This window comes from Dermacentor albipictus, chromosome 4, assembly GCF_038994185.2.
Source record: "Dermacentor albipictus isolate Rhodes 1998 colony chromosome 4, USDA_Dalb.pri_finalv2, whole genome shotgun sequence".
NCBI classification, from domain to species: Eukaryota; Metazoa; Arthropoda; class Arachnida; order Ixodida; family Ixodidae; genus Dermacentor; species Dermacentor albipictus.
The window spans coordinates 30,333,393-30,360,186 of NC_091824.1; the positions used below are offsets into that span (position 1 = coordinate 30,333,393).

Genomic DNA, 26,794 nt, shown 5'->3' on the forward strand with positions numbered 1-26,794 from the left:
TGCCTTGCAGAGGGACACGATGTCGCAGCTTGACATATTGCCAGTCGCTATGTTTGCAGTCCACAAGGCAACAAAGTCGAATCATAGTGCTCGCGAAAAGACTGAGACCAACTCTGACCGCGGAGCTCTCATCCAAATGGAGTACGTTGTAACACAAGCAGACGACACTTGCTGTGTGCTGGAAATGCCTAAGTGTACTGAAAAATTTTTCTTGTGCATTCTCTTTATGCTACTTTCTTTTTATAAAAACAAATTAACTAGCATTCCAACTATTACGAAGATCATTTGTTTACCATAAAGTTGGAAAAATTATCGATCATGCGCCCTGGTCAGCCAATCGGATAGCTCGCCCCTCTGACGTCATATGGGTGATTTCGGTCATATGGGTAGGGGCGGCTTAAAATTCCGCCGAGCAGTGCGCTGCGATCGGCAGCGATGTGCACTTTTAAAACCTTATAATAAATTACACGCTATACGCAGTGCACTTAGATGTGTCAATTAATGATCAGAAGGACCTACTCTAACGACTCAGTATGTTTGTAGAAAATCGTCAAAAGCGTTTCAGGGTCCCTTTAACTGCACCAACTACGGTTTTGACATTTGCATTTGCAAGCATCTAGTGGAGGAGTGGCTGCGTGGTTTATTCAGTACACTATGTTATTATTGTAGCCTTATTAAGTACCGCTATCCTTGAGAAGAAAAGTGTAAAAACATTGCATTCTACCAGTACCAAGACATGGGGTGGAAAGTTGGAGTTTAAGAAAAAGCTTAAGAAGTTAAAAACACACAAAGAGCAATGGCACAAAGAATGTTAGGCATAATGTTAAGAGGCCGGTAGCAGTGTAGATTAGAGAGTGAACGGGGGGTAGACGATACTCTAGCTAACATTAGGAGGAAAAAATGGATGTGGGCAGGTGATGTAATAAGTAGGACAGATAACCGGTAGTCTGTTAGAGCTACAGAATGGGTGCCAAAGAAAGGAAAGTAAGCACAGCCAAGGATGGCAGAGAATCAGGTGGTGTGATGAAACTAAGAAATTTGCTCGCATAACTCTGAATCAGCTGGAGCGAGACAGGGGTAACTGGAAATCATTAGGAGAGGCCTTCATCCTGGAGTGGATGTAAAAATGGGCTGATGATTATTAAGTACACATTGATTGAAAGCAAAGAAGAAAAAATTAGGAACAGTTCCCGTAAAACCTCACGATTTGTGTGACAAGCTGTATTCTTGCTGGTTCCCCATTCACGCCACACAAGTGATTTAAACAGCAGAGTTCAACACTTCAAAACATTGAAAAATCGCATGCACAGACTGACACAACAGCAATGTTGCACGTGCAAAACAACAAGCAAAACTGCACCATGTGAAACGTGCTTAACTGCTATCCCTGTGCGAAGACAAGACAAAGAACAAACGCAGCCTTGCTATTTCTCTATGCGCTTTCTCACAATGACCATTAATCAACATACCAGCAGCTAATTTAGCATTAAAAGCAAAGAATGCTCGAGTTAGATGCCAGACAAGTAAGTTTATTAAGAGAGGCATCACATAATGTCAAGAAGAAAGATGGGAGGAACTCGCAGAAAGCCTGGCTAACAATCGAGTTTGCAAACTGGGCATGGTGTTGTTTCTGAACAGACCAGAAATATTAGGGGTTGTTATCACTGCAAGTCAGACAGCTGGACAAAAAAGAATGTGCCTGACTAACTCTCCACACATTCTAAGGTATTGACGAGTAGCTTTGATTGCACATTTCCAGCCGCATTTTCACTATGGTACAACCTGGCTTTTCAGTGTGCTGTCATGCACATTCAGTCAAAGTTTCAGGGGCGTGCTCGCTAGATCGGCAGCCATTCAGCCCATTTGCATTGCCCTATGTCATGCACTTACAGAGCATCCTTGCCGCTAACGTATCTATATTCGATTCTGTAGCATTTTGTGATGAATTGTTTGAGCATATTTTTTCGTTCCCGCTTGTTTTCCTTACATTGTATAAGGATGAGCAAAACGAGAACAATGTGAAAGCAGGAGCAAATGTTTTGACAAGTGGACTTGTCTTTTTCAAGGCGACGTATGCTTTCCTCGCCATAGTATGTAAAGGTGGGGTTCTTCTAAAGGGGTGAGGGCGTAAGGCAGGTGGGTGCGGCAACGAACGAAGGTGTGTTAGCGGCGTGGGTTTAGAATAGAGAATAAAGGAGTGCTAAGGACTGGGCCAGTGGCACGGCGGTTTGTCAATCCTGTGTCGACGGCCATGTGTCAGCTGGCGTGTCAACGGCATGCAGAGCAGCCCTCTCTTACCTGTTTCGCTGGTGGTCGTGGGCTATCATGTCTCTGAAAGAGATAATAGAAGGAACAGCAGAAAAAAAGTGCTCATGGGAAAGAAAATATCAAAAGAAAATGCAGAAATAGAATAAATAAATAAATAAAAGGAAAAAAAGAAAGAAAGGGGGGAAACACACTAAGCAACCAAACTACCTAAGTGTTGCTGCCTATAGCTTGAAGTTTAGCATAACGAATAGATTCTAAAGCTCCCTTTGACATTTATGGGTCAGGTATGATTCTCTGTATTTTCTTTCTCTTTCAGAACGGAAATTTGACTGTAAGATGCAGAGCCTAAGTTGTTCAGCTTCCTAAAAGTACCACTGCAGTGCTGTGCATGCATGGGATGTCCCAGCTTGAAGCAGACCTGTTGAAATCCTACCTTTTAAAACCCCACACCTATCTTCGTTACATTGACGACATATTTACAATATGGGAACACAGCACAAGCACATTAACCGACTTAATTAGCCATATAAATCGCTTTCTACTGAGTATTAAATTTACTGGTCACCACTCACCTAGTCAGATCAACTTCCTTGACACGACGGTCTACGTAGAAAATGGAAAACTATGAATGACACTTTACCGGAAGGCTACAGATAGCCAGCAATATTTAGACTACAACAGTCATCACCTGCGATATTGCAAGCAAGGATTTTTTGTTGGACAGGCGAAACGAATAAGAAGAATCTGTAGTGAAAACCACAATTACATCAACCACCTAAATGACCTTAACACAACGCCAGCAGAAAGAAACTATCCACATGTTGCTCTCGATAGAGCTTACGATGTCACATCAAGATTGGAGAGACAGTCGGAATTAGCGAAGAAACAGCCAACACCAGAATCCGATAGACCGCGAGCCTTTATAACAAAATATTCTAATGCACTCCCAAACATAAACAACATCCTACAATAATACTACCCAATATTATCAAGTAACGAACGTCGGAGGAAAGCATTCCAGGATGTACCAAGGGTTACCTATTGCCGCAACAGGAACTTTAAAGACATGTTAGTGCATGCAAATGTCAATCAACATCATTCCCCCGTAATAAAACCATGTTGTCGCCCCAGGCTCAAAACCTGCAGGCACCTTCAAAGTGACATGAAAATTAAAAGCACCACAAATAGTTACACACACGAAGTCAAATCTAGCTTCACTTGTACAAGTTCGGATGTGATTTATATGCTTAAATGTTCCTTCTGTAAGAAACAATATATTGGTGAAACGGGAAAATCAATGAACATTAGATTAAACACAGATCGTGCGGACACAGCTAAAGAGCTTCCCTAAGCCGTCACCGAGCATCTCTGCCAACATGGTCATAACCTTGATGAACTTAAACTCTACATCTTACAGTCAAATTTCTGCTATGAACGAGAAAGAAAATGCAGAGTATCATACCTTACCCATAAGTTCAAGTTGCAACCAATAGCATAAATGTTTCAAAGGGGGCTTTACAATCTATTTGCTATGCTAAACTTCAAGCTATAGGCAAGAAAACTTAGTTTGGTTGCTTAGTGTTTTTCTTTTCCCATTTACTTTTCCTTTTATTTATTTATTCATTTATTCCATTTCAGTATATTACATATATTTTCTTTCTTGAGCACCTGTTTCTGCTGCTCCTTCTATTATCTCTTTCAGAGACACGATAGCCCCTGACTACCAGCGAAAAGGGTAATAGAGAGCTGCTGTGCACGCCGTTGACACACCGGCTGACACACGGTCGTCGACTTGTGATTGACAGATGGCCGTGTCACTGGCCTTGTGCACAGCACTTCTTTATTCTCAATCCTACATTCTGGCTGTTGACACACCTTCGCTCATTGCCGCTCGCACCCACCTTACGCCCTCTCCCCTTTAGAAGAACCCCACCTACATACACTACGGCGAGGAAAGCATATGTCGCCTTGAAGAGGGCAAGTCCACTTGTCGAAACATTGGCTCCTGCTTTCACCTTGTTTGCTCATCGTCTTGAATTTCCATCTCCCGCCTTCCCCTTGTTTTACATTGTATGATGTATTTTGTTTGCTGTGAACACTGTGGTTCCTTAATTAAGAGAAAATGAGACATCCACCCAGTCGTAGCAATTGCTACGAAAGAAACCCATATGAGTTCTTAGAAGGAAAAACCTCGCAGTTGAAGGAAAATTCACCCCGGAAAGGCAGTGGTCCCGGGTTCGAGTCCCGGACCAGGATGAATTTTTCTGCAATTGCGAGGTTTTTCTTTCGAGGAACTCGTATGGGTTTCCACTGTAGCAACTGCTACGGCTGGGTGGATGTCTCATTTTCTCTTAATTAATTACCTCAGTTCCCCTTGTGGGTTTCTGCACAACTATTAGGTCAAACTGTGCTTTTTTATGTCATAAAGTTCGTTTGACCCGTACAATTACTTTTGCTCATAAACGTATGTTTTTCTTTTCCTATTACCACAAGTTGCATTTTTATGCTTGCATTTGCTTTAACAGCTTTTTTACTCATTGTCCCTTCCAGGATCCTGCAATGAATATTAAATAAGTTATGTAACTACACTGACGGCGACTTGTTACGACACAATGTGCTGGTTGCCTAACCTGTCAATGCACTTGTGGCGACACACACCGCGCATATTTCTGCGCACCCTTCCATCTTATCATCTGGCCAAGCATATCACAGCTGCACGCTGGGTTGCATGGCCGATAAAGCATAGCGCCACCGCCATGTCACCCGAGGTATGCGTCACCGACGGTGGCTATAAGAACAGGCTGCCTGGCTGATAAAAGCCGCCTTCTACCACCAGCTACTTTGACGAACGTAGCGTTGGTATGCCCGTCCGCTGACATCGTTCACCGAATAAAGAAGCGTTACGTTTTTATGTTGGGATTCGTCCTTCGCTAGCCGCGACATCCCCACATCTGGTGATCCGGACAACGAACAACAACGCATCGCCATGGACGAACAAGACGCACTTCAACGACAGCTGGAACTTCTCAACAGACAGCTTCACACGCAGCAAGAGGTGATCCAGAGGCAAGAGCAACAGCTTCAGGAACGGCACGACCAGCTCAATGGTTCCGTGCAGAAGCATCCTGCCGGCTCCGCCGAGGACGCCACAACCCCGGCAGACGGCATCCCGCACGCTGCCCCGCACGGCGTCTGGCGTCTCGCTGTCAAGCTTCCGCCGTTTTGGGCCGACTCGCCCGAGGTATGGTTCGCCCAAGTCGAGGCCCAGTTCTCCCTTGCGCACATCACACAAGACCGGACCCGCTACGATTACGTCGTCGCCCACCTCGATGCCCGCTACGCCAGCGAGGTCCGGGATATCCTTGCCAACCCACCAACGGCCAACCTTTACGAACACCTCAAGACGGAACTTATTCGCCGCCTGTCGCTCTCGGAAGACCAGAAGGTGCGACAACTTCAGTCCGCAGAATTAGCCGAGCGCAAGCCTTCGCAGCTCCTCCGTCACATGCGTGCTCTCGCGGGCAACATGGAAGTCCAGGATTCCTTCCTGCGAGCACTTTGGCTTCAACGACTTCCACCGCACGTCCAGGCAATTCTGCAAGCTCAGCTTACGCTACCTCTCGACCAACTCGCCAACATCGCTGATCGCGTCATCGAGGTCTTTTTGCCGCCGTTGTCGCCCACCGTCCAGGCTGTCGCTGCACCGCTGAACACCATAGAGCTTGCGCGGCGTATCGACGATATCAGCCGACAGCTCAGCTCCATTCAACGACGCCTGGATCAACACTTGCCGACGTGCCACTCGCAAAGCCGTGGCCCGAACACTACCCCGTCGCAGCTGCCTGGTGACGACGACCGGTGTTACTACCATAGACGCTTCGGGGACAGAGCACGGCAATGTCGACCACCCTGCTCCGCTAGAAATCAGAGAAACGCTGACGGCAGCTCGTAGCCACGGCTGCGAGCTGCCAACCTGGAGGCCGTCGCATCTTCGTCACCGACCAAATTACAAAGCAGCGGTTCCTTGTCGACAGCGGTTCCGACATTTGCTGCTACCCGCGAGCCCACCTTCAAGGTCCCCGCCCTTCTACGTCTTTCGAGCTCAGCGCGGCAAACCGTTCCACTATCAAAACTTACGGCTCGCTCCGCCTGCGCGTCCAGCTTAAAAACCTACGCCGTGACTTTCATTGGAATTTTGTCATCGCCGACGTCACAGAGCCAATCATCGGCTCAGACTTTTTGGCGCACTACAACCTCCTTCCGGACTGCCACCACGACCGTCTCATCGACGCGACAACGGGACATTCTGCGCCGGGACAGCGAACGACTACCCACCAGCCAAGCATCAGAGTACTCGGCATCGAACATACTTCACCGTACCACGCCATCCTCGCCGAATTTCCCGGTTTGACGCGCCCCAGCGGGTTGCCACGCGACGTGCGGCATACCACCTTGCACTACATCCGGACCACCCCAGGGCCCCCGGTTTTCTGTCGCGCCCGTCGCCTTGCCCCGGACCGCATGCGCATAGCCAAAGCAGAGTTCGAAGCCATGCTCCAGGAGGGAATCGCCCGCCCATGGGCCTCACCACTTCACCTCGTCCCTAAGAAGACCGAAGGCTAGCGGCCCTGTGGGGACTACCGTGCCCTCAACGCCCGCACAATTCCGGACAGGTACCCCGTTCACCACATACAGGACTTCGCACATCGCATTTCCGGCTGCCACGTTTTTTCCGTGCTTGACTTGGTCAAGGCCTACACGCAGATACCTGTCAATCCGGACGACGTCCCGAAAACTGCAATAATTACTCCTTTCGGCTTGTTCGAGTTTCCCTTCATGAGCTTTGGCCTGCGGAACGCTGGACAAACCTTTCAACGCTTCATCGACGAAGTCGTCCGCGGCCTCGACTTCTGCTTCGTCTATCTTGATGACATATTGGTCTTTTCCCGCAACGCCGACGAACACCACAGGCACCTTCGTCTCCTTTTCCAACGCCTCGACGACCACGGCCTTCTCGTCAATGTCCCAAAGAGCACGCTCGGCGCTTCAGTCGTCAAATTCCTCGGCCATGAAGTTTCATCAGAGGGAACTCGACCCTTACCTGAACGCATCTCAGACATGCAAAATTACCCTCAACCAACCACCGCTAAAGACCTTCGCCGTTTCCTCGGCATGCTGAACTTTTACAGGCGTTTCTTGCCACACGCAGCCGAGTACCAGGCTCCCCTCCATGATGCCTTGGCTGGTCTACGAGGAAACCAACCCATCACGTGGACACCGCCTTTAACAGAACTTTTTGAAAAATGCAAAGCTGCGCTTTGCACCGCCACACTTCTCTCCCATCCTGTGCCAGACGCTCCCTTGGGGCTCTTCACGGACGCCTCTAGCATCGCCATAGGCGCCGCCCTTATGCAGCACATAGACAACACCTGGCATCCCTTGGCGTTCTTCTCCAAGAAACTCTCGGCTCGCAAAACGACCCCTTCTGCGGCCAGTCCCACCGACGAAACCACGACCCCCGCGCCGTCGAGTTTGCCAGCTTACTACCGAGAACTTCTGGCGATATACGAAGCAGTTCAGCACTTTCGCCACATTCTCGAAGCACAACACTGCACTATCTACACCGACCATAAACCTCTGACCTACGCCTTCTCTCAGCGCCGCGACAAACTCCCACCGGTTCAGCAGAACCAGCTCTCGTTCATCGCCCAGTTTACCACCGACATCCAACATGTCAGCGGGAAGGACAACGTGGTCGCCGACGCGCTTTCACGTGTGGCAGCTATTAGCCCTTCACCGATAACAGCTGATGTCCTCGCCGAGGCTCAGACTACGGACGCTGAACTGCAGGAGCTTCTTAAGGGCAGGTCCTCGCTACAACTGCAGCAAGTCCCCATACCTGAATCGACAAAGACTATCTACTGCGACATGTCAACAGCGCGAAGCAGGCCTTACGTGCCCCTTTCCCATCGCCGTGGCCTCTTTAACCAGCTACATAATCTCAGCCATCCCGGCATACGCGCCTCTGCACGCCTCGTGGCTGACCGCTATGTCTGGCCCTCCATGCAGCGTGATTGCCGCACTTGGGCGCGCTCCTGCATTCAATGCCAGCGCGCTAGAGTGACCAGGCATGTCACTTCACCACTCGGCGCATTCCCCCAGACCTCTGGTCGGTTTCAACACGTCCACCTTGATATCATAGGGCCTTTGCCTCCAGCTGGACGCTATCGCTACTGCCTCACCGCCATCGATCGGTACACTCGATGGCCTGAGGCATGGCCCCTCGAGGGAATCACTGCGGAAGACGTCGCCTCGGCCTTCTTCGCCGGCTGGATTGCCCGCTTCGGGCCCCCTCGCCGCGTCACCACCGACCAAGGACGACAGTTCGAATCGCACCTTTTCCGGCTGCTCGGGCTGACCATCGGGTTCGAACGCTCGCGGACCACCAGCTACCACCCATGCGCCAACGGGATGATCGAACGTTTCCACCGACAGTTCAAAGCAGCCATCATGTGCCACCCGGACTCAACCTGGCCTGAAGCCATCCCAGCCGTCACCCTAGGTCTTCGCGCCACCTTTAAGCCCGACATTCAGGCTACACCCGCAGAGCTCGTCTACGGGGAACCTCTCCGCCTTCCAGGCGAATTTCTCGCTGCACCGCCATATACCACCGTGACGTCAGATCCCACCGATTTCATCGCCCGGCTCCGACGCACTATCGCCACCCTCCGCCCGTCACCTGCAGCTCACCACTGTAAGACCGCGCCCTTCGTCTTCAAGGATCTGGCAACATGTTCGCACACTTTTCTCCGCGACGACACCGTCCGCCGGCCTTTACAGCCACCTTACAGCGGACCCTACCCAGTCATCCGCCGCGACGACAAAACCTTTACCCTGCGCATTAAAGGGAACGCCATCCACGTCTCTATCGACCGGCTGAAGCCAGCCTACACCGATTCCGCCGAACCAGCGAATACCAGTAAACCCACGGACGTCCATCCACGACCGCCGACATCGCAGCCTGCTTCCGTCACTACGCGCAGCGGACGTCGCGTACGCTGCCCAGATTTTTTCAAGCCCTGAGGGCTCTCCACTCCGCGGGGGGGTGATGTGGCGACACACACCGCGCATATTTCTGCGCACCCTTCCATCTTATCATCTGGCCAAGCATATCACAGCTGCACGCTGGGTTGCATGGCCGATAAAGCATAGCGCCACCGCCATGTCACCCGAGGTATGCGTCACCGACGGTGGCTATAAGAACAGGCTGCCTGGCTGATAAAAGCCGCCTTCTACCACCAGCTACTTTGACGAACGTAGCGTTGGTATGCCCGTCCGCTGACATCGTTCACCGAATAAAGAAGCGTTACGTTTTTATGTTGGGATTCGTCCTTCGCTAGCCGCGACATCCCCACACACTTGACAAGTGCGACACCAGAAATCAAAAGCAATTGCAAGGGACTGAGTGACCTGTGATGTTTTACTCCCCAAAACAACACTGGGCCTACTGGAGATGCCACAGTGAAAGGACTCCAGATGAATTTAACAATACAAAATAAACTGCAGTGCGACGACCAAGCAAGTGGGCATACTGCGCAATTGAAGAACATAGAGCAAGAGCATGATCTAAAAGCACTTAAAACAAAAATGCTTGCAATAAATTTTGCAGGAAATTAACACAGCAGAGAATAAATTAAACAAAATACTACTTTCAAATATTTTAACTATGCATCAGGGTGAATACTGAACCGATCTCAGTATAGTCAAAACAAATTTTGGTCTAGCAGTGGCTCTCCCTTTATCTAAAAAGAAGATGTTATAGCTAGTCATGAGCTCAGTCGGCGAATCGTCGCATCGATAGGAGTACAAGAATTATGACCACCTGAGGCTCTTTAACGTGCACCTAAATATAAGCACACATTGTTTTGTATCCTGCCCCCATCAAAATGCCATTGCTGCAGAGAGGGGCCACAAAACAACCTGGCAATGGCAGCAGAACACCACGGCCAGTGAGGCACCGCAGCTGGTCTGATGTAAAGCACACCTGCAATCAAGCTTCGTTCATCGCGTCTAACAAGCATCAACATGCATCAACATAAAAAGAACTCCTCAAAGCAACTTGTAATGCTATGCCATTAGGCTACGCTTTTTCGTGTTCTTTACAAAAACTACCTAAAACTACCACGTCGGCGCTGTGCATGCATGGGAATGCTAGGATGTAAAGGGCTTTGGATTGGCTTGTTTTTTGGGGTGCCAGGACGCCCCAGAGATATGCCAGGTGATCCGTCTCAATGGCTCACTCACCAAGCTTACGACGGTCAGTACAGTGGTTTCCTTGCTACATAATTGTGTGTAAGCATTTATTACTGAAACACAAGCACCAGCTCTATAGTTATGTTGTATGTGCAGCATCACTGACAGGTTGCCAATTCCAGAAAAATGATAAGTCCTGCGATCACCGTGCACCCAGTTGCAGTGAATGTTTCGTGTTCTTTAATTTCTACGCCATATGTGAGCAAACATTATTGCAACGTGTACCACGAGAGAATGAAGACTTGCCACTAAGACATAACTTTCAGAAAGCTTTTTTTACACCTGGCCATACCCATGTTCCAGAACAAGCCAAGACTTGTCAAGACAAGCCAAACATCGGAGACAAGCCAAAGCATCCACATCCTGACACTCCCACAATGTCAAAACCACCCTTAGGAAGCCTGCATTGACCACTGGAACCACATTTCTGCAATGGTCGAGATAACAGTGCATGCAGTCAGCTGTCCCACGCCTTACTCACCTTGCGGGAGTAGACTTTGCCGCACACTTCGCAGGGGTGAGAGGGTGGGGGCTTGCCCGAACAGACGGTCGTTTGGAGGTGGCACTGCAAGTAGTACTTTTTGGTGAATTGCTTGCCGCAGACAGGGCAGTCCAGGTCCTTCTCAATGGTGTCGTTTGGAGGCGACCCTTGCTTTTGACGCTTCAGCTGCTGCAGAGGCTGTTCGACTTTGGCAGCCTTGATTACGTCTGTTACTGCTTGGATGTTCTTCCCTGGGCCGTCCTCGCCCACTTCTGCTTCATTTTCCTTCTCAGGGGAGCCACCGTTGACTTGAGCAGACTCTTTATTTTCCCCTTCCTAGAAGTCACCAACCACACAGAAGGACTATGTCAGGCTCTTCATGAATTCACCCATATGTGGATCTCTCCCCTGGCACTACACCATACAAAACCTAATGCACAACTGCCTTGTCACGCGCTTTCACATTGTAGCTCATACTGAGAACAATAGTACTACTCACACTGAAGCATGCTAAAGAGCACACAAGAATTGTGCATTTTCACTCCATTCATGCTACAGGTAGTGTTTTCAACAATTGCGTTAGTTTTTTGGCATGCATGTTGGAGTTCAACAGTGTTTGTGTGTGCCCAAATATATTGTGGCACCAATGTCCATCACTAGAAGGAAGAAAAAACAACTAAATTAACAATAAAATGCTTGTCTCAGCTTCTACACAACTTACATATCACACTAGTATACAGATCTGAACTCACCCATCACAATTTATCTACTGGTATAACACAGTAGTTTACTTTTTCTTAACTTGCATTTGTGGAGGGTATAACATTCCCCCCCCCCCCACTTAACTTGATTTATGTAACACGGTGGCCACACGTTTTCAAACGGATCAGCAACCAATAATAATAATAAAAAAGAATGTCTAGAGAGACTACGTAGCAGATGAATATGTCTAACATTTATGAAAACAAGCATGATGTACCATAAATGAGCTGTAGCATTTTAAAACTGCCCAAGACAGTAGAGAAAGAAACTGAACAAGGAGAGACACCCTATGTCGGACCAGGTGACCTCACACATTAATGTGCATGCCTTAGTTGACCTCAAATGCATTCATATCAATGGAAGAAACTTTCACTACCAATGGTATCTTTGCATTCATAGAGGAGCCATGACACAGTAGCCAGACATATTGGAGCTTGACACGAGAGTGACACGCATAGGGGCCCGAAATGTTTCGCAACTCTACGCACTTTAATTAACCACAAATCGAGTGACTCAGATCACAACCTGCAATATCGTGCTAACAGGACTGTCACGACAACACTCAGTGTGCGACGTCACAAATTGCATCTCTCCGAGTGTTTCCAATGCAATGCTAACAGGTCACAATGAGCTGCTGGTGCAATATTAAACTACCTTTGCAGCACTTACAGGGACGACTCAAGGAGGCACAGTCATATTTAATGCTCGTCACACTTCGTATAGATAACACCGGTCCACACCTAACGGAGTCATTAGAAAGGTTTAGTTTGGTGTGTTTAGTATAATAGTGGGTATGAAATTCACATGTGCTGAATGTTAAATGACTCGTAGCTTTTAGTGTACACACGCTACTTCTCACATTTAATGTTACCATCTTTGCATGGTTTACATAAAACATGGCAGTGGTTCCTGCCGCTCACTTTCAACTAAATTTGGCTTTACTTTTGTGGAATTCACTTCGTTTGTCACAAATTACTCTATAAATCCTTTTGCTTAGTCTAAGAGTCTCAGACGACAGTGTATTATGGATAACCTTGCAGAGCTTTGGAGATCGCTTCTTGTTTCGAACGCGTCATGGCCTAACAAGAGAAACTGCCTGAATAGTAGCGCCATCTATTGGCAAAGTCAGGAGATAGGCACATTGGCGTACGGCTTCCCAGTTTGGGAGACCTTGGAGGCCACAGCCCACAGCTTGTACTGCTTGTACCGATTTAGCCACAGATTGGCAGACATGGAAAACACAATGTACAACATGTTCCTGGTATCACTGTGCTACTTCTCACACTCTTTGGACACACGCACAAAGCTTGGTGAATAGATAGAGTCACTTAGGTGCACTATGTATGTGAAATTCAAAGAGTAATCGAATAGTGTCCTGCACGTAAACTACACTATCACGCTATGCTAAAACTAGTACTCCGAATTTGGGAAACAGTAATGGTATTTCCCTTAACACTGATATTATGCTAATGCTAAATTAAAACTGTCTATAGAGAGGCAGTGACAAGGTAATGATTACAATGCACTGACAACATTGCCGATATGTCCAACAACCTAGAAGTGACCTCTGAAGAAGTACTAAAAGAAGTAGTTTTATTTAGCCTTATGTGCTACGTTAGACAGTTGCCAACTCTGTATCACAGTAAGGTGCTGGAATTCCTTGAATGCGCAATAAATACAGTAAAAGCTCGTTAATTCGAACCGCAAGGGGAAGCCGCTTCAGTTCGAACTAACGAAAGTGAAGGAGAGCAACAGTACACTGCGATTTGGAAGCAGTAGGGCATGTCAGAAATTTGGCGTGTCAGAAAGTGATGGCGTGTGCCGCGGGCACACGCCATCTTCAAGTCGAAGCTCTGGGTCCGACTGTACCACACCACCGATGTCCACCGAAACGAACGTTAGCCGAGGCTTAACACTATCACAATGATTCGCGACGGCCGATACCTCCTAAGCTGAAAACAGAGGTGCACAACCGATGAAGACTGCCGAGACAAAGACGCTGAACATGTGAAGGTGGCGAAGGCCCTGATTCCTTGGTTCTTAATTGCAAGCGCAGCTGCGACGTACTTGATTGGCTGTGTTTTGGCGCTTGCCGTGCCATCTCCACACAAGATTAGCAGCTGTACAAGATTTGCAAAGCCTCCGAGATTCGCAACGGGCAAGAAGTCTTGGAGGTTACGTAGAACGGAGAGGCGGCAGCCGCCACTGCCTTCTGGCTGACCCCGCGTCGGTTAGATTTTTTTCCGATTTTGCCTTCTGTCGCCGTTCTCTCCGTTTCGGAGGCAATACAGCCTTGTGTGTAGGCATTAGGCGCTTTTCTCTGGCCGTGTGCCAGGTGAGCGTAGTTTGAATTATCCGCGAGGGAACCTTCTCGCGTTCGAATTAACGGACTTTTTTATACATAGACTTCTGTGGAGCTCGGCCGGACCAAATCGTGCAGTTCGAATTAACGAGCTTTCACTGTATTTAATACTTTATTGCTTTTTAATATGACCATTTCAATATCAGTGCAAGAACCAGTGCAGCTTTGTTGTGTAGGGTGTGCCAACAACTTAACGAGACACTCTTGTTAGTACTAAGAGTGCCCTGCTACATTATGAAAACCGCAGGTACCATATCTACTCATATAATGCTAGCGCTTATTTTAGCAAAGAATTGATCCGAAGTTGGGGGTGCATTAATTAAACGGGGAAATTTTTAAGAGGAAAGGTTCAAGTTGTTATAGAGGAAAATGAGACATGTGGCGACTTTAAATTGCGGTTCCTACTCCCAGCCACTGTGAGTTCAAACGAAATATTACCACCTGGCAACATTCGCCTCTGTATAAAGAATGCAAGTTCTATACTAGCAGGGCTTGCAAAGGCTACTTATTTGCAGGCAGTAGCTGAACCTGAAGTTGCTAAATCAGTAAATAACGTGACTCCGGGCCGACCTATTCAAGGTCAATGGCAACATTAATGTTACTTAATGCTTCTGAATAGGTGGCTGTGTTGCCACTGCCAGCACTGATGTCTGCCTTCAGCTTGAAACCAGCCACTTAGCTTCTATATGGCCCTATGGGGAAGTGGCACGAAGACAAATGATACTGGCATTAGCTATTCATGTGAAGCTCAGAAACTTACGAAATTGCGGAAACCTTACCACTAGCAGCTTAAATTGGATTGAATTGCTAGTCCACACACCGGCTGCCATGTGCTATTGTTATCACCAGCTGGAACAAGCAGACACCAGTCATTGCAGCGATTTATGAGGGTGCAATGATTGCTCATTAAAAAAAAAATTTTTTTTTGATGGCTAATGTGGGGGGTGTAAGCATTATGCGAGTACAAGAATTAAGCGAGTAAATGTTGTGGTATCATAAACGATTGATGCAAGCTATTATGTCAAAGCTGTGATGTCGGCTTTGTGTGGTGACAACATCTCCTGCAGTGGTCACAAGCACCACAGGGACTGTCGCCAAAAGATGTGCATGCACTGCATCAGCCATTCTTTCTTTATTCACTCTGTAAACAGCGGCTGTGAAGTCACTAGGGCTGCCAGACTATTAGGGCGTCCACTAGCAAGTATGACAGTTATCATATCGGAAGAACAAGGTCATGCAAATAGTTTCACAATGTCATGACCCTTCTAACCAAGTTTTTCTGGTCTACAAGTAGTATGTGCTGAAAAATGGTGTTTCCTTCAAATACAGAAACAAAACATATAACGCATTACTGTCTGCTCTACCATTTGCATCGCCTAGTAACCATTCCCTGATATTCACTTGCAGTTGTCTACTCCCTGAATGCTCCCTTTCTCTGTTGCTCTCTGTACCCACTGGGAATCATGTTATCTACTCACCACTGGGTTCTCTTTAAAAACCCAGTATCACTTAAATGAACGTGACGAACTTGCACATCCATCAAGGCAATGCTATCATCAACACTTGAGCCCCGTAATATTCCTATAGAGCAGCTACAAGCCCAAATTATACCTGAAATGCTGCCTGCCCTATCCTTCATCTTTTAAAAAGAACCCCCCACTTTCCTCCCTTAGTTTTGCACAACACTAAACACTAAGGCACTTTGGCAGACTTCTCTTAGACATGCTTTCTAAACAGTGCCTCCGGAAAAAATAGGAGCAAAAAGATGTGTCATCAGTAATGGGCTGGTGGCACCAATCGGTGGCAGGGAACGATAGCAATGAGCCAATAATATTGTTACGTGTAGCTGATGTACAAGTCTATTTACAATATATATTTACACGTAGACCAACGGTGGCCAAGATGACGACGCTACATCAAGCGCGCCCACGTCGTCTTCCTCCTCCTCAGTGCAGCCACACTGTGGCGGCTGTTCCATAGCATCACTCCCGGCAGCAGAAGCACGTCACTGTGGTGGCTGTTCCGTAGCATCACCCCCGGCAGTAGAAGCGCCGTCCCGGTGCTTAATCTACACATCTGCAATTAAAGGTGTGTGGTATGGCTTCAGTCTCGCCACGTGAACGATGTCACTTGCCGCCGACGATGACGCTGAGGTCGGCGGGGATGACTTCATACGTGACATCGGTCACTTGTCGCACCACTCGATATGGTGACAGCAGCTGGTGACAAGCGCGGCGACAGCAGCTTTTCAGAAAGGCCCACACGTCGAATCGGTGGCCAGAGAAGCACCAGAGAACCCGGAGTAAAGTGCACGTCGCGATGGTGGCAATCATAGAGGCGTCTCTGATGCTCCTGTGAGGCCTCGAGACGGGTGCGGGCGAGCTGGCGCACGTGGTCGGCGTGTGCGATTGCGTCGCAGGCATATTTAGTGGCTGAGCGCTTGGCCGAGGGCAACAAAGTGTCTAAAAGCAACGCGGGTTCTCGGCCATATAGGAGATAGAATGGTGAATAGCCGGCGGTGTCGTGATGCGATGAATTATACGCGAACATCACATGTGGTAAGTGAAGATCCCAGTCGTGGTGGTCGGTCGCGACATACTTCGAAATCATGTCGGTGATGGTCCGGTTGAGGCGCTGCGTGAGGTCGTTGGTCTGTGGGTGGTAGGACGTGCTGAACTTGTGCTTCATCGAGCAGGAGCGGAGGATGTCCTTGACGACTGCCGACAGAAAGCTGCGGCCACAGTCAGTGAGTAATTGGCGCGGAGCACTGTGCACTAAAATTATGTCATAGAGCAGAAAGTCAGCAACGTCAGTAGCATAACTTGTCGGGAGGGCTCTGGTGATTGCATACCGCATAGCATATTCAGTAGCGACGGCGACCCATTTATTTCCACAGCCCGAGAGAGGAAACGGTACAAGCAGGTCTATGCCAACACAGAAAAAGGGTTCCGGTGAGATGTCGATCGGCTGGAGACATCCAGCTGCAAGTTGGAGGGCTTCTTCCGGCGCTGACCGGGCTCACAAGCGGTAACATAGCACCGCACAGAGCGGGCGAGACCTAGCCAAAAGAATCGACGTCGTACACGGTCGTATGTGCGCGAGACGCCCAAGTGTCCAGCCAAGGGAGCGTCGTGAAGTTTCTGGAGGACAGTCGAACGCAGGTGCGATGGAATTACGAGCAGAAGGTCAAGGCCGTGTGGATCGAGATTGCGGCGGTATAATGTCCCTCCTTAAGGAGAAACATTCGGAGAGAGGCGTCGCCAGGCGTTGACTCCAGATGGTCGATGAGGGCTCGTAATGAAGGATCGCGGCGTTGCTCGTTGCCGATTTCAAGCAACTGGGACACAGAGAAAACGCAAGCGATGGTATCCACATCAGTTGGTTCGTCGACAAGGTAGGGGGACAAACAATCGACATCCTTGTGGAAGCGTCCCATCTTATATAGCATGGAGAACGTATATTCTTGCAGGCGTAACGCCCAGCGAGCGAGTCGTCCCGTGGGGTCCTTAAGCGAGGATAGCCAGCAGAGCACGTGGTGATCAGTGATGACACAGAAGGGGCGTCCGTACAAGTATGGACGAAACTTCGCAACAGCCCATACAAGAGCGAGGCACTCGCGCTCTGTGATTAAATAATTGCGCTCGGCGGGTGATAGAAGTCAGCTGGCATAGACTATAACGCGATCATGTCCACGCTGGCGCTGTGATAACACTGCTCCTCTGCCGTGACCACTGGCATCAGTTCGAACTTCCATTGAGGCAGACGGGTCAAAGTGGGCCAGAAATGGAGGCATGGTAGTGAGCTGCGAAAAAGATGCGGCATGGTCAGGTCCCCAAGAAAATGGGGCGTCTTTCTTCAAGAGGTCGGTAAGGGGGCGTGCGATGGTCGCAAAATCCTTCACAAAGCGTTGGAGATAAGAGCATAGCTCTACAAAACTACGAACGTCCTTGGTAGACTTCGGAACAGGAAAGTTCGTAATGGCACAAATTTTGTCCGGATCAGGTCTCCCGCCTCTGGCGTCCACGAGGTGTCCAAGGACAGTGATTTGGTGGCGAGCGAAGTGACATTTTGACGAGTTCAGCTGGAGACCGGCGCGGTGGAACACGTCAAGAATTGCTGAAAGACGGTCCAGATGCATGTCAAATGTGGGCGAATAAACGATGACGTCGTCCAGATAGCACAAACAGGTGGACCACTTGAACCCCTGAAGCAAAGAGTCCATCATTCGTTCGAAGGTGGCGGGCACGTTACAGAGACCGAAAGGCATCACCTTGAACTGATAAAGGCCGTCAGAGGTAACAAATGCAGTCTTCTCTCTGTCCGTGTCGTCGACGGATACCTGCCAGTAGCCGGACCGTAAGTCGATAGAAGAAAAATAGGTGGCACCGTACAGGCAGTCTAGAGCGTCATCAATACGTGGCAAAGGGTACACGTCCTTTTTTGTGATTTTGTTCAGGTGGCGATAACCTACACAAAAACGCCACGTTCCATCCTTCTTTTTGACAAGTACGACGGGAGAAGCCCAGAGACTACAGGAAGGCTCGATAATGTCCTTTGCAAGCATCTTTTTGACTTCCTGTTGGATAACAGCTTGTTCTGATGCAGAAACATGATATGGACGTCGGTGTTTAGGGTTCGCATCGCCAGTGTTTATGCGATGGGTCACGACGGACGTTTGACCTAAGGGTCAATTGTCCAAGTCAAAAATGTTGCGATTGCCTTCAATAACGCGGCAAAGAGCTTCAGCTTGAGCAGGTGTAAGTTCAGAGGAAACCATCTTCTCAATGTCGACATCAGTACCGTGTGATGACGTCACGGTATGAGCTGAGATGTGACAATCTTCCGCTTTGAATGGCTCGAACTCATCATCCTGCAATGTGCTAATTATAGCCAATGAAATCCCCTGACGCAGAACTTGCGTGGATAGCGCGAAATTGACAAGGGGAAGGCAGGTGCAGTTGCCAGTAATTGTGAGCACAGTGTGCGGCACGGTAACACCATGTGTAAGTATAACTGCCAGAATTGGTGCGACCACGTAATTACCGTCAGGCACAGCTGGTGAGGACAACAAGTCGACGTGTGTCACAGAGTGAGGTGGTAGGCGAATAAAATCCATGCAGCTCAAACGGCTTGGAGGCGGGTCCGCAGGGCCGGCAAGAAGAGGCAAGTCAAGGCGAAGGGAGCCGCCAGAACAGCCAATGAGGGCAGAATGATTGGCAAGGAAATCTAGACCGAGAATGAGTTCATGAGGGCAATGCTCAATGATGGTGCAGAGAACGACGGTGTGTCTCTCAGCAATGGTGAGTCGGGCAGAGCACATGCCAACAATAGCGACAGTCCCTCCGTCAGCGACTTGTACAACTCGGTTCGGGGCGGGCGTCAGAACTTTCTTTAGCTGACGGCGAAGAGCAGCACTCATAATGGACACATGTGACCCGGTGCCAATCAACGCACACGCAGGAACGTTGTTGACGAGAACGTTCAAAAGATTCTTGTTCGTGGGTAATGTGAGGCGAGGATTTCGTGCTAATGTCGTCGTTGCAGCTTCATCTCCAGAAGCTGCACTGTATAGTTTTTCGGTCGGGGGTGCGGCGAGTAGGTCGGAGAAGGAGCACGGCGAGACTGCGGCGAACGAGATTGACGACGGGAAGGAGAAGGCGAGCGGGAGTAGCGGGGTCGTGTCAAAGGTGGCGCAGGGTCAGATGATGGAGTGGGCATAGAAGGGGCGAAGGAAAAGGATGCGCTAGAGGGGCGAGGGTGGTAATCAGGAGAATAGCGTGTCGGAGAACTCCAGCGGCTGCGGCAGTGGCGAGCGACATGTCCAATGCGTCGGCAGTTAAAACAGATCAGCTTGTCGTCCACAGTTCGCCATTCAGAGGGGTTGCGCTGTCCATAAGAGGAGTAAGAAGGGAGCGGTGGGGACATGCATGGAGAAAGAGGTTCCGAGCCTAAGGAACGAATGGATTGCAGGCCGACATTGGACAACTCTTGATGGATGACGGCCTGGATCAAGGAGATTGCCAACGGAGAATGATCAGGTGACAGGAATGAAGGGGCCACCGGTTGTGCCGCTTCGACCTCACGACGAATGATGTGGGTCAAGTTGTCACATCGCGACGGCTGGTGGAAGAGGTCGTCACAGGATGACGTAGCAGCTGTGTTGGGAAGTCGCATGATGTGCTAGGATACCCAGCGGCTTTTAGCATGCTCAAGACGGTGGCACTCCTTCAGGATCTTATCGATGCTGGTGACCTTCGTAAACACCAGTAAATTGAAGGCGTCGTCAGCATGGCCTTTGAGGACGTGATTAACCTTATCGTCCTCAGACATGGTCGGGTCAGCCTTGGCACAAAGGGCCAAGACGTCGAGAATGTACGACACGTAGGACTCGGTCGATGTCTGTACACGTGTGGCAAGGGCTTTCTTGGCATTGACTTGGCGACCAAAGGGATTGCCAAAAAGGTCGCGGAGCTTCTCTTTGAAGAGATCCCAGATTGAGATCTCCTCTTCGTGAGTCTGGAACCATGCAAGTGGAGCTCCGTCGAGGTAGAAAAGAACGTTCGCAAGCATAATAGTCAGATCCCACCTGTGACTGGTGCTGACACGTTCGTATTAGCGGAACCAGTCGTCAACATCAGGACTACCGACTCTGTTGAAAACACCAGAATCCCGAGGGGGGGAAACGGCGACGCAGGTCGGGGCAGCAGGCGGAGACGGTTGCATAGATGTAGTGCCGCCAGCAGGAGCCGAAGTTGCACTGTCGCCGTTGCGACCGCTGCGAAGCTCCATGACGGGTACGGGGAACAACCACCTCCACCAAATCAATGTTACATGTAGCTGATGTACAAGTCTATTTACAATATATTTACACGTAGACAAACAATGGCAAAGATGGCAACGCTATATCAAGCGGGCCCACGTCGTCTTCCTCCTCCTCAGTGCAGCCTCACTGTGGCGGCTGTTCCGTAGCAATATGGCCTCGGACCAATACAAAAGCACAATGCAACAATGGACAGAGTGCGGCAGGAATTGTTCCGTGTATATGTCATGGCACACAAATTTGAGTGCAGTTGGAATGATGGAAAGATGGGAGAGGCTGTGAGGCTGCGGTATCATTCGATTGCAGACAACCTTGATAATACAAGCTACATTAAAACTTTTGGTTCGAATAAGATTTCGGCGGAGGTATGCTTCAATACTAGATGCATTCCACAACTTTTGTTAAGGTTGTTGCAGGGTTTATTAAAAAACATTTGTCGGTGTCCTGAAGGCATTGGCCTCTTTCTAGACCCAAGAAAAGAAAGTGCTGGTGGGGGCCAGAGCGCAGTTTAACAAGAGAAATATCTGTTGTTGTAGCAATTGCAGTAGCAGCCCGCTACATAACTAATATTGTTGTCAAGGTCACAACCTAGTCCTCAATAAATATATAACTTCTTGCTGTAAAACCAGTTTCAGCTGAGCAAGGTAAACTACAAAAAATATCTCGACCATTTTCACATTATTAAGCAGAAGATTTTTCCTTTGCAATATTATGATGATATATGTAAACAGGGAACACAAGAAAGAATCGCAAACGAAAGAGCAGAAAAAAATGAGATGACTGAATAGAGCACACAGGACAAACAATCCACACACAATAACTCTAGGTTTACAAAGTAGGTACTGTAGAGAGATAAATTAGTTGGCTTCAGCAAGGAAAAGGAAGCCAAGCCAAGTTTAGCAGTAATCGTAGTGGCAGTGCTACGCCCACAAAGTGGTAAAATTCACGGAAACTGCTGATCTTGCCTGTAAATGTTAAAAACCGATTGCAGGTGCTAAAATTTGAATCAGAGTGCTAAATTTGAGGGTAAATGCCAAACTGACAAGGGCTAAACTTTGATAGCTAGCACTAAAACATAACAGTGCAAAAACTTGAAGAAAACTGGTAGTAGTTCGCAGTAGAATGCTAAACTTGATGACAAATGTAGAAAAAACAATGGCAACTGCTAAAATTTGGCAGCAAGCACTGAAAATTGATGGAGCATATCAAAAATTGTCAGCAAGTGCTAAAACTTGAGAGTGCCAAAACCCAACTACGTATGCTAAAACTTGACAGACTATGCTAAAACTCGAAGGCGAGTGCTAGAATAAGCACACTGAACAATGAAGAGTCCAGAGACATAAACCTACTAATTATGCAGCATAAACTGGGACCTCAAGTAAAGTTGGCGAAATTCCACATAATCTCAGCAAGGTTAGTCTGAGATACTTCTTGGTGGCATGCTGCTAGCAAGGCAATGTAAGTTATTCAGAATTGACAATATATTGCACAATGAGCACTAAGCGAATAGAACATTATGCTGACAACTATAAATGAAATTACTGCCCTGTCAACACACACAGCACAATTTCAAGGTCTTTTACGAGGCCAGACATCGTCATTGCAGGGTGCTTTTGCAATGGCAGTAGGTGCAACAATCTCAGAGGCAAAAGCACATGATTTAGGTTATGGGGTGTCTGCAGTCTACCATGGTGGAGTGAGGTAATTGGAGAGGCGTAGGAATAAAACCACCAGCTCACAAGGTAGGTGTTTATACCTTTAAAACAGTGCGAACCAACACTAAGACACATGTGCCATTTAGCTCAATTCAACTTATTTCAAAGGTGTTTATAGCCAAGTCAAGTTTTGGGATTCAAGGCTCCTTTTCAAGAAAGCGTGATTATTAGCTGCCATCACTCCATCCTTTGAAGAATAGTGCCCTTGCACACACAGCCAAAATCACCAAAAGTGGGGGAAAAGAAAAAGAAGATAGTGAACAGCACAAACTGGATGTATTAATAGGAGATTAGAAGATGAATTTGGAAGACCTCTTGCACAAAGTACCCCTTCAACAATGCCCCACAATATGCGGAAGCCTGAGACCAACAAGAAAGGCTGAAAAAAGTATTGTGACGCAGCAGCTCTCACGACATTTATTCCGCGTCAAAGATTGGGCGACCGACCACGCCCACAGCACAGATCACACTCAAGAGCCAGTCCCACAAGCGATGATGAAGGAGAACCCCATATGAACCCCACATGATAATCATGTACAGATGACAAAGAACAGCTTATAAATTCCTACACTAATGTCCCTTCGCGCGAGAGCGGCCATCCTGGCCGCAACTCAAAGGGGCGGTGAACGTCTCGTGAAAGGCTTCACACAGGAAACATGGACAATCTCAGTGGCGCGGCAGCGGCGGTCATTTGGAAAAATAACTGGTTCCACGCGATAATTAACCTGAGAAGTCTGCTCCAAGACTTTGCAGGGACCGATGAACCGAACCTGAAACTTGTCCCGCAAGCCAGGAGTACGAACTGGTGTCCAGAGTAGCACTTCCTCGCCAGGGCGAAAACACACGACGCGATGAGAGGCGTCGTAATGCTGCTTGCGGTCCTGTTGCCGTGCTTCGGTGTTGATGCGGGCGAGCTGGCGACAACGCAGAATGCGGGACACATATTCTTCGCAGGAGGATGGACATTGATGGACAGTTGGCGCGAAGAAAGAGACGTCAAGACAGGAAGAGGGCGAACGACCATAGACAAGGTAGAATGGCGAGTAACCGGTTGTGCGTTGAACGGAGGTATTATGTATATGCAAAAGTCATGAATGGCACAATTGCATCCAAGTTTCTGTGATCCGGGTCGATGTACATGGCTAGCATGTCTGACAGCGTGCGATGAAATCGCTCTGTGAGGCCGTTGGTTTGCGGATGGTGATTGGAGGTAGTCTTGTGGGTGGTTCCGGAGGCTCTGAGTATTTCCTCTAGTAGTTGCGAGAGGAATGCTTTTCCACGGTCGCTCAGGAGGACACAAAGAGCACCGTGACGCAGTATTAAGGATTGAAGTATGAATGCAGCAACTTCAGAGGCTGAGGCAGAACTCACACAAGTTGTTTCGGCGCAGCGTGTCAAGTGATCAACGGCTGTCACAATCCATCGTTTACCGGTGAGAGTCACAGGAAGAGGACCATACAGGTCAACGCGAACGACCTCAAATGGTTGCGACGGACAAGGAACCGGTTGCAGTTGTCCGCTTGGAGCTGATGTAGGGAGCTTTCGACGCTGACATAGGGCGCAGGAAGCGACATACCTCGCTACACTGGTGGACAATCCAGGCCAGTAGAAGCGACCTTTGATGCGGTCATAGGTTTTCTGGAAACCAAGGTGACCAGCAGTCATGTCGTCATGAGAAGCCTGCAGGACATGAGCACGTAGAGCGCGTGGCAGGACAGGAACCCAGCGTTGACCGTCAGGGTGATAGACATGACGGTATAGGACGCGGTTGTCAATCTTAAATTGCGTCAGCTGCCGACGAAGGCGGGCGTTGGGCGGGCGCGAAGCTCCTTGAAGGTGGTCTATGATGCGCCGACAGCAAGAGTCGGCAAGTTGATGAAATTAGAAGGAGTTGTTGTCATGTGGAGGCATCTCGTCGACAGTGGCCAACAAGAAAGCATGTGAGGAGGGATCGTGCGAAAGCCTGTCACGGATGGTAGTTGGAGGTCCATTGCATAGTGTCGTAGGAAGTGGACAGCGAAAAAGCGCGTCTGCATCTTGGTGTTTTTTTCCGCACTTGTAGGTAATAGTAAAGTCGTATTCTTGCAGATGAAGAATCCACTGACCAAGTCGTCCAGACAAGTTCTTCAGCGTTGAAAGCCAGCATAATGCATGATGGTCTGTAACGATCGTAAAGCGGCGGCCGTGAAGATAAGGTTGAAACTTCTGCACACACCAAATGATAGCTAGGCATTCCTGCTCCGTGATGGTGTAATTCTTTTCAGCCTTTGTCAGAACGCGACTTGCGTATGCGACGACCCTCTCACCTAATGTGTCGTCTCGCTGTAAGGAGAATGCCACCAATTCCGTGACCACTAGCATCCGTATGCAGGAGGGTAGGAGCAGCTTCATCAAAATGGCGTAGTACTGGTTCAGATGTGAGAGCGCGCTTCAGATGGGCGAACGCAGATTCACATTCGGGAGACCATACAAAGGGAACATTAGAACCCAGTAATTTCTGCAAAGGTGACGCTATTGAGGCGAAGCCTTGTATGAATCTGCGAAAATAGGAAGCGAGGCCGTAAAATTAAACGCACCACAAATAGTTACGCACATGAAGTCAAATCCAGCTTCACTTGTACAAGTTCAGATGCGATTTATATGCTTAAATGTTTCTTCTGTAAGAAGCAATATATTGGTGAAACAGGACAATCAACGAACATTAAATTAAACATAGATCGTGCGGACACAGCTAAAAAGCTTCCCAAAGCCATCGCCGAGCATCTCGGCCAACCAGGTCATAACCTTGATGAACTTAAACTCTACATCTTACAGTCAAATTTCTGCTCTGAACGAGAAAAAAAATGCACAGAATCATACCTTACCCATAAGTTCAAGACATTGCAACCAATAGCATAGATGTTTCAAAGGGAGCTTTCCAATCTACTCGCTATGCTAAACTTCAAGCTATAGGCAGGAACACTTAGCCTGGTTGCTTAGTGTTTTTATGCGAAGCATATTACTAGAGCTCAACCCAGCTCCTCAGGCGCGGCGGTGTCGCCTTCAATACCACGTGACACCGTGACGTCACGACAGAGGAGAAACGGGGCTCCAACTCGCGCCGTCGCCTTCAAGGCTGACCTCGTGACACCGTGACGTCACGACAGAGGAGAAACGGGGCTCCAACTCGCGGCTTCGCGGCGGTATATAAGCAGCTGCGCTTGCCTCTGCTAGACACTCACGAGGTGAGATGCCTCCTGGAGACAGAGCTGCTCGTTGGAATGAGAAGCGAAGGTTGCGGCGTGCTACAGAGACTGTTTCTAGGTAACTTTGCTATGGCGCAGCGACTACGCGCCCCGCATCGGGCGCGGTGAGCGTCGAGCAACGCAGCGTTCGGCGCGACAACGAAATGTGCGCCTGAGCAAGCGCCGCACGCCTGAGCCGACACCGACGACACCGGCTTTTCTGTGACACGAGCTCCTTAACGCTGTCGCGTTAAAATTAAGGCTAGTATGCTTCGCATCCTGGGCTTAACCTTAGCTAAGCCACAGCCAGTTTTTTCTTTTCCCATTTTCATTTCCTTTTATTTATTTATTTATTCCACTTGAGTATATTATATATTTTTTTTCTTCAGAAGCACCGATTTCTGCTGCTCCTTCTATTATCTCTTTCAGAGACACGATAGCCCATGACTACCAGTGAAACGGGTAATAGAGAGCTGCTGTGCACGCCGTCGACACGCCGACTGACACACGGTTGTTGACTTGTGATTGACAGATGGCCGTGTCACTGGCCTTGTGCACAGCACTTCTTTATTCTCAATCCTACACCCGCGCTGTTGACACACCTTCGCGAATTGCCACTCGCACCCACCTTATGCCCTCTCCCCTTTAGAAGAACCCCACCTATATACACTGCGGCGAGGAAAGCATATGTTGCCTTGAAGAGGGCAAGTTCACTTGTCGAAACATTGGCTTCTGCTTTCACTTTGTTCTTGTTTTGCTCACAGCATTATGATGTGACAGATATGATTTGAACTATCAGGATAAGTCATGCTTGTTATTGCAGGTATGAGGACATGAAGCATGAACACA

General features: G+C 48.6%; 1 protein-coding gene across 2 annotated transcripts in view; it reads right to left on the reverse strand.

Moving 5' to 3' along the window:
• The window catches only part of LOC139046774 (zinc finger protein 595-like), a 101,190-nt gene that overhangs the window by 68,971 nt on the left and 5,425 nt on the right, over positions 1 to 26,794 (reverse strand). For both annotated transcript variants that reach the window (XM_070536869.1, XM_070536870.1), the window contains exon 3: positions 11,063 to 11,398. In XM_070536869.1, the coding sequence (XP_070392970.1) occupies positions 11,063 to 11,398 (336 nt within the window). The remainder of the gene's footprint in view (positions 1 to 11,062; positions 11,399 to 26,794) is intronic.